The following is an 8,928-nucleotide window of genomic DNA, read 5'->3' as shown; positions in this document are numbered from 1 at the left end:
TTCCATCTGCTAACTAGTCACCTGTGAAACTAGTTTTTAACCACGGTTTGAAAGTGCGCCGGCTCCGGCTGTCTACCCCATCGCCTTTATTAGTGTTTATTCCGGGCCATAAAAACCGCTGGAGGGGGACACACCGCTAGCGCAGGTCGTTACATTGTAAAACACCATGGCAGGGTGGCACACAACACTGCACGCTGAGAAGCTAAGGGTGTCAGGGAGGAATTAAAGAATAAATTTCCCCTTCCAATTAAAAGGCACATTTGTGCAACGTGAGCGGAGGAAGGGAACATTATCAATGAGGGGAAGAAAACATACTGTTACAACTCAGGAGGCACAATTACTGAGGCTGGTGGTACGCAATTAAATAGTGCTATTTAGACAGCACTACTCCCCACTAATAAACACACAATGTATAGAGGAGACTACACAGATTTTGGATGTACCTCCAAAATCCCCACAGCTGTGGAGGGAAACAGATGACTGAAATGTAAACACAACGAGCAGCAAAACGACTACATCAAAAGGAAAAGGAAGCGATCCTGCTAAACATTTGCATAAATAGGAAATTCTAAGAAATACAATTCACTATCTTGTGACCCAAAGATGGAATTGGCCCTCCCACGAAATAACAAAAGCAAGACTCTTGGAAAAAAAACAGAGAGAACATCACAGGTTTTATTGAAGAAGGAGATGCAGTTTCTAAGAGTACGATCCAAATGAAATGTATGTAGGGCAAGCACCACACTACTCCCACACTGTATTAAAGCATGTTTGAGTCATCGGGCCTGTCTCTGCAACCCCTCAAATCATATTGTGTGGAGGGCGAGTGGAGCTCACTGGCATTGTTAAAAATGTACAGTATAAAGGCTTGAAGCTAGCAACAAGTCACAGAAGAAATGTGAGTCGCAGTCAATCTGCAGATGAGTCCATTTTATTATGTGTCAACCCTTTCTGGCATTTCAGAACAGCTAAACATTGGATACTAGAATAAGTTCCTACCCCTTCCCTCATCTCTCCCAACCCTCACCCGGCTCTACGTTATGTTGTTTTCTATAACTACGCCTGATCTTTGTACTGGTGGTGCAACACGAGCACGTCGTCCTGGGAGATCCTGGTCCAGCCCTCGCTGTGGACGTGGTACAGGTTGACCTGCCCTCCGCTGTATGCGTCGCGGTACGTGGCCTGGTAGATGGCGCGACGGCCAAGCTCGCAGGCCTCCTCCACCGTTAGGTCGTGTCTCACGCCGCTGTCCATCACGCCGTAGGCATACATGGAGCCTGACCCCACCGCAAACAAGTCGCCGCACACCCGGTTCCCCTCTGAGTCGACGTAGTACAATCCTGAAAAGCAAAAAAAAGGAACAGAAAGGACAACAGGCGGGTCAATAGGACAGGAAGGCAAAGAGGACAGAGAAACCGTGTAAAGGGAGTTGTATTTCTCTAGATGTTGAGCTTTGACAGGAAAACTGAGATGGTGTACATCTAACACCGCAGTGCTCCTACAAACAAACACACACATGCGCGCGCGATCTTGGAAACGCTCACGCACGTCATGTCCTCCAGAGAGAGAGAGAGAATATGAACAGCTGCAACCTCTCCAAGTGAAGTAAGGCTGGCAGATATGAACAGCTGCACCCTCTTCAAGTAAAACGAAGCCGGCCGCGGAACCTGCTGACAAGGCGGGGGCCACATCGCCGTCCGCCCAGGGGCCCTGCTCTGGATCTTATTGATCCCCGCAAACAGGCCAAAAATTAACTATCGACCCACAACCTGAGCTGCGCAGGTAACAGCATCTCGCACCTCGCCAGGGAGGGCAAAGAACAACATCGCGCTCACATCCTGTAGACGTCAAACAAGTAAAGCGCACTTCTTCCACACATACACACACATTTCTTTAACCTTTACACACTTGAGCATCACATGGAGGCACAAGCTCTGCCTCCAACCCAAACATGTAATCTTATGTGCACCGCAGACTCACAATGCTCTGATGGACCTGTGAGGGACAGTTTGCTCCACACCACGCTTCGTGGACACATGCGAGACATTTTGTTCCGCGCTATGACACACTCGCTAGGCCTCATCCCGGAGTGACGTGGAACGGGTGACTAGCACCAGCCTGTGAGCTCGCCCACAGTCAGCCTGCAGATGGTAAAAAGACAGCCTGCGAAAAGGCATGTTTTTTCATAGTGCTTTCACAAATTCAAACCTGTGAAAATGATGCACAGACAAACGCAGGAATACATGCATGGAAAATTACCTAATATCCACCGCTATCTCTCATCTCCCACATTAAAAAACACTTCAAAATGCCCTCACACTGCACACCCTCGCTTGCAGAGATTCGCAGCTAAACTAGTGACAGTCTATTAGGGATAGAGAGCCACTTGCTTTTGGGGGGGAGCTTACCATTGCTTTCAACTGGCAAATTGCAGCTTCCTCAGCCTGTCGTTAGCTTGCCATGATAATCATCCAGTGCCTGCCTATGCACGGGGGTAATTTGCCATTCCAAGACCTGCCTGTTCCTCTTGAAAACTGTGAGGGACTCGTTAAAAACATAATGGGCAGGCAGAGAGAGTTGTAAAGGCAGCCTCTTGTGTTGAGTAGCAGAGTTGACGGAGGTGGATGAGGACTCTTTAGGAGGTCCAAGTATAGCAGCAGAGCGGTACCCAAAAGACACTTCCCACATCCATTAAAAACAAAAAAACAAAAAAAACCTCACACCTGGGATCTTTGTAGCGCCCAATGCAATCACTTATCACTTAACACTCTGAAACACATGCAGCCGATGAGGAGTGCTCAGAAAACCAAGGGCGGGGGGGTGGTGGGGGGGGGGGGGTGTTGGAAGAGGGAGGTTAAAATTTGCAAGGCACACACATTAGAGCGGAAGTGTCGTTTGGATGGTGGAGCTTTGCAGCCAGGAGAGGCTCCTTCTACTCCATCAACAAGCTGACAGGTGCTCGAAGAGCCTTTTTTTTCTTTTCTTTTTTTTAAAACAGCAGCCAGTGCAGCTGGATGGAATGACAGTATTACAGTGTAAGTGAGGATGCATGGGTGGGTAGCCTCAAATAGGTCAGTGTCTGTCATCTGTCCTTCCCCCCCTAGAATTCATGCCTGGCTCAGGAGTAAAAAGAGAGCAGCAGTTGTACAGAGGAGAAAGAGCGATTACATCATTCCCTTGGGACCTGCTCGAAACCGACAGCCACATGGGTCTTCTTTGATGAGGACTCGTATCAAACATTGCTCGGCTTTGTCGCCATGACGCTACATTTCAGTGGATCACATATCAGCTCATTACGAAGCCTTGATGTCTTTAGAGAGAGCACTGGGGGGTGCCACGCAAGGTACAATCACTTTTTCCTCTGTCAAAGCCAAAGCCGCTATCCAGCTATCAAGCATTAACCGTGCCCTGATTATGTGAGTGTCATAACATGTAATGTTATTACATTGAGCCATATTTGTCAAGCTCCTCAATGTCGCTTTTATTCGATTTAGTCTGCATGGAGCTTAAGACACTTCATCAGGGGAATAAGTGCCTGACATGATTGTAGCTGGTTAATGAGCTTCCCACCTAATCGTGATTGATTTAATTTACATGACATTTACCTCTCCGTTCAATCACTGGCATTGTGGGAACCATGGCAAAGCCCGCATACCTATTGAACTTATACAGGGATCATTATTTCCCCAATTGATTGCCCGGGATTTAACACGTGTCATTTGCGTTTGTTGGCATACCACCGGGCTGTCATTGTTCACAGAGACCTCTTGGCTTTCCAGACAAAGCCACCATCGATCTCGGCACGTGTATGGCCATTATGCATACGACCCAGTTGTCCAGGGCTGAGACCCAATGTCCATCATCCCACCGTGCTCTCACTGGCCTGCAGTCCGAGCCTCATCGATTTCCCATTACTGTGTCACCGTGGCGGCCTCTTTAAGCACACCTTCTGTGATGTACAGCCTCACACTGTGTGGTATTCAAAAGCCACAGCTTAAGATACTAAAACAGACAGAGCAAAAGAAAGGCTGCAGTGCCACCTAGTGGCTAACCCGGAGTAATGCATACGTTTGTTTTTTTTTCTTAAATGATAATTATCCGCACAGCCCAGCTGTAGTATATTTCATTTAAATAATAAACAGCTAACCACTCATGTCCAAACTCATGCTTAAAAAAATAATGAAGAATGAATGAATAATGAAGCCTCTTTGAAATTTGCCTGGGACTAAGGATCTTTGACAACACTGAGAAACAAAACCGATGAATGATTAAGCTGCCAAAATAATCTTTCACATAAAAACAAACCCATTAGCATATGTCAAGAGAGAAAAGCTGATGTGTGTTGAGTAGATTTAAGTGCATTACTCAAAAGCTGACTCACAAACGGCCACAAAGATAAATTATAAACATTTATATTCCATACAAGAATATTGGGGACTTTTTTTGAGTAAGACAAAATCAGCATACATTCACCAGTTCACAATCCCCTCTTATATATTTTTAAAGTTTAGCTGCTAACCACCTGGACTCTCCTGTTTTGACAGGAGGCTAATTTGGCTACACATTCAGCTCCATCTCCAGAAAGCCTCTTTCCCTGTATTCATACACACTTCAACTTGTGCTCCTTGTTCTGCTTCAGAGATCTACTCCAAGCTGGAAGGCCACTCTTAGGAGAACCAGCAGCAGGCAGACAAGTGTTGGACTCAGTCACTAAGTCCACATTTGGTTTCCAGGCCAGCTGTACTGGTGGATGTTGTTCTGCTGCTCTTTTTCCAAATTTACCATTTTCAAGAACAATTTTCACAGACTGCATAGTTTTTCATGAGGTCAACTTGATTCCAGATTGCCAGTTTTATCTCCCCAGGGGAGATAATGGAGCTCAGGAAGTAGAACAGGTCATCTACTATTTGGAAGGTTGGTAATTCAATCCCTGACTGCTCCAGTCTCCATGCCAAAGCATCTGTGGGCAAGACACTGAATCCCAAGCTGCTTCTGATATATTCATTGTAGACATAATGTATGTGAATGTTAGCTAAAATATGTTTATTACTGTACCATTATAGGTTTTCTGTATTACTGTAAGGTCTTTCTTTACCTTACACCAGTAAGTGCCTCAAGGCGAATGTTGTTTTGATTTGACACTATACAAATTGTCCTACAATCAGTTCAAGGAAGCACTGCATATCTTGATACTGGTACAGTTTAAAGTAGTACAAATTCTATCTAGATCAGTTTATAGCCAGACAAAATGACATGTCCATGTCAGATATAACTGTTGATGTTACCTGGTCCTCTCTTGTCCCAGCCACAGACCATGGTTCCCATACTAAGTCCCATGCCTTTGTACTGGTACACCATGTTAGCAAGCAGCTTGGAGGCGGCTGCCACTGAGATGCGCTCCTTGTTGCGAAGCTCGTAGATGCGACACTGGCGGGCCAGCAGGCGCTCCCAGAAGCTACAGTCTGCAGCTCCTCCAGCCATAGTACCCAGTAGGTAGGGGTTGATCTCAATCACCTTCTTGACCGTCTGTGACGCGATGTAGGAGCCCGCTGTGGCTCGAGAGTCCACTGCAACGATAACTCCATGCTGGAACTGAGAGGGGAAACAGCAGTCAAGAAATGGGTCGGGTAGCCCACATTTCCACAAGTTCCTCCCAAAACCACATGTTTAAAGTACTAGATATATAGACTGATATCAGTACATTGATTAAGAAAAGACACAAAGATGGCATTTACCGATGTCAGTGATCGATTGATCTGTTGGGTTAAACAGTTCAAATCAACTGGCACTGGCTCGCTGCCAAATTGTCATTTTAAACATTAGCAGTGGCCCAGAACTTTGCAATCAGTGCCCCTCTCTCTTAAACAGCTACACTACTCACCAGTGCATAATACATTTTAATGCTCTCCCCTACATCCACTGCTTTTAACAGAATAAAGTCACTTGCTCTAAATTTAAGTAAGAGATCGCTTGCAGCAGTTCTGCCTAAATGACGCAAAAAAAAAAAAGAGCTGCTGCTCTACAGCTGTCAGAGAGGTGCAATATATGGTTCGGCTCTAGCAGAAAGCTGCTGGATAAGAGGAAAGACTTTTGCTCTTCCTTCCAAAATCCTCTATCAGTGAACTGACAGTCACAGAAGCAAGTATAGTAGACAACAGATTTGGCCAGTCAGAGGGAGATGTCTGTGGGGGATGTTTTCATTAAGGGATTAAGGGATAAGGATGGCGTTATTTTTATCTTTTACTTGTATCAACAAATCCCCTGAAGAGACAAAAGCCAGCAGCAGGGATATGGTTCTGTATTTACACTGCTCCACAGCGTTTGACAAACTGGGGAGAAGACTACAATGGCTGCTTTCAATTGTGATGACAAATCAACAGCAAGGCTCTTTCATGCTGTTTTAAATGTTTTCATTTGGGGGTTTCTACGGCACAGAGGCAGAATGTATTTATGCATCAGCAATTGTATATGCCAGTTTATAAGCCTGTCAATGGAATCTTGGTGCTTTAACGAAGGATTGTTAATTACAAATAAATGTATCCTCAGAGACACTGCTTAAATCTTTACAGCACAAAAAAACAACAGCAAGCCTTAAACTTTCTAGAAATCAAGATTTATTTTTTTTTCCCCTTTTAGATTTTCTACTTTGATCTACAACATCAAAAAGAACATTTCCACTTTCTAGAGATTTCTTGGCTTCTTTTCGTGAGCACGCAAGTTTGTTTTTACTGTGCGTATCACAGTCACGACTAATCGAATACACTTTAACGTCTTCTTCCAACAAAACTTCATGTTTGTTTTAACAATAACATTTAGAAAAGCAGGTATGGAGAACTCACAGTTAAAAAGAAAACTCGCAGAAAGTGTGACTTTATTTCATTCAACACATTATACATGTATACATCTGAATACAATTAACAGGAATCTTATTAAAGGACCTTTGTGCTTTTCTCCTTCCTACTGCAACGTCACTGAACATAGTAATGACATAAACTTGGGCGATCGTGGCTCAAGAGTTGGGAGTTCGCCTTGTAATCGGAAGGTTGCCGGTTCGAGCCCCGGCTTGGACAGTCTCGGTTGTTGTGTCCTTGGGCAAGACACTTCACCCGTTGCCTACTGGTGGTGGTCAGAGGGCCCGGTGGCGCCAGTGTCCGGCAGCCTCGCCTCTGTCAGTGCGCCCCAGGGTGGCTGTGGCTACAATGTAGCTTGCCATCACCAGTGTGTGAATGTCTGTGTGAATGGGTGGATGATTGGATATGTAAAGCGCTTTGGGGTCCTTAGGGACTAGTAAGGCGCTATATAAATACAGGCCATTTACCATTTACCATAATAATGAAAGATCATCACATTTTAAACTCTAACATGAGTTTAAAATGTGATGATGTAAAGCTATATGGACTTGCAAATTTCATTCATGTATGCATTTATATGTATTTAATTAATATTGACAGAAATTTGTTGCAAATTGTGTTAACAAGAAGGTAGCAAAGATGTAATATTCTTTTGATAGTAAATTATTTTTGATTAATACATAGTTGGCCAGTATCAATTACAATTTTTTTAGACAGGTCAACTACATTTTTATTTTACTATATTTGTCGATATGTGCACGTTCCTCGGAGCAAAATATATAAAACGATACTTGAGATAAGTGAGAAATGGTCTCTCCGTGTACTTTCCCCAACACCTGGGGCTGCTTCTGTTGTTTACAACACGCTACACAGTGTCTAAAAGTTGGGGTTCAAGTTGAAGAGGCGGTAGGCGATTAGTTTGTGAGGAACGCACTATTTTCATCCATTTTGTCTTTTCAGTATATAACTGAACATATTTCAAGTATATAAAAGGCACGAGTTTCTTTTAAAAACATTAAAAATGTATACTATCAGCCAAAATATCCTGTGTCGGTTAGGCTCTCCTATGGATGAAATACATTTACATACTCGGCACAAATCACTTTGGAAATAACACACGTTGAGGTAGCTCTTTTAAGTTGTAACCATCAGAAAGTGCGTACTTGCTGCACTTTTTACGGAAGAACGCGTCAGATTTCCTATTATATAAATTCACGTGACTATGTTATTAAAACACCCACATTTTGCTTTTAAATTGACTGAGAAACGTCAACGTAAGCCTACGTTATTCACGATTTCTCTTAAGACTATACATAGAAAACATATTAGAGAGATTACTTGTTTACTTAAGTGCACACATCACCTATCCCATGTACCATGCACATCTGTCATGAGAAAGCGATTTGTAGCCACGCTAGCATGCTAACATCAGAGACAATTTTTACCGGAAACCCTAGCGTATGATATGTAAAGTCAAAATTTATCAAACGTCTAGTTTCGACAGCTATGCAACTGCTACTGGGGTTTCTTATACCATATAGCTACAATAACTGGACCGTTAACTTACTTTGAATGCTAAGGTGGTGGTTCCATGCAGAAACTCTATTTTCCTTTCGACGCCATCATCGTCTCCGACACACAGCGGGTTTTTAACGGAAAAACTGAGGCTGTCCCCGGGCGTGCCTTCTAACCCCAGACCTCTCGGTCCGGGTCCACCACCAAAAGCAAAGGACTGGCTACTATCAAACGAAAAATCCGCAGAATCACCGCTCAACACACTAGCAAGAGCCATCTTTGAAAATGTATGATGAACAAGCAACATCCGTCGCGGTAGTTTTTTTTATTCTGTCACGGTAACAAAATCAAACAGCGCCCCCTGTGTCTGTGGCGGTGTATTGGTTAAAAAAAGTGTGATGTAAAGGAAATACCTTTTATTACACAGCTATTATTATTATTATTATTATTATTATCCATCCATTCACTTCCGCTATCCTTTTCAGCGTCGCGGGGGGCGCTGGAGCCTATCCCAGCTGTCATAGGGCAAGAGGCGGGGTACACCCTGGACAGGCCGCCAGTC

The 8,928-nt window shown here is 44.0% G+C and overlaps 1 protein-coding gene across 1 annotated transcript; it reads right to left on the bottom strand.

The window, feature by feature from the left end:
• Window positions 1-657: 657 nt before the first annotated feature.
• Window positions 658-8,691, bottom strand: psmb5 (proteasome 20S subunit beta 5). The gene is made up of 3 exons (XM_085141351.1): window positions 8,419-8,691; window positions 5,286-5,592; window positions 658-1,340 (listed from the first exon to the last, which is right to left on the bottom strand). Exons 1-3 carry the CDS (start codon window positions 8,671-8,673, stop codon window positions 1,057-1,059), a joined length of 846 nt encoding a protein of 281 aa, XP_084997477.1. The 5' UTR covers window positions 8,674-8,691; the 3' UTR covers window positions 658-1,056.
• Window positions 8,692-8,928: the final 237 nt, after the last annotated feature.

This window comes from Neolamprologus multifasciatus, chromosome 18 (genome assembly GCF_963576455.1).
Source record: "Neolamprologus multifasciatus chromosome 18, fNeoMul1.2, whole genome shotgun sequence".
Lineage (NCBI taxonomy): Eukaryota > Metazoa > Chordata > Actinopteri > Cichliformes > Cichlidae > Neolamprologus > Neolamprologus multifasciatus.
This window is presented reverse-complemented; position numbering and strand designations above follow the sequence as displayed.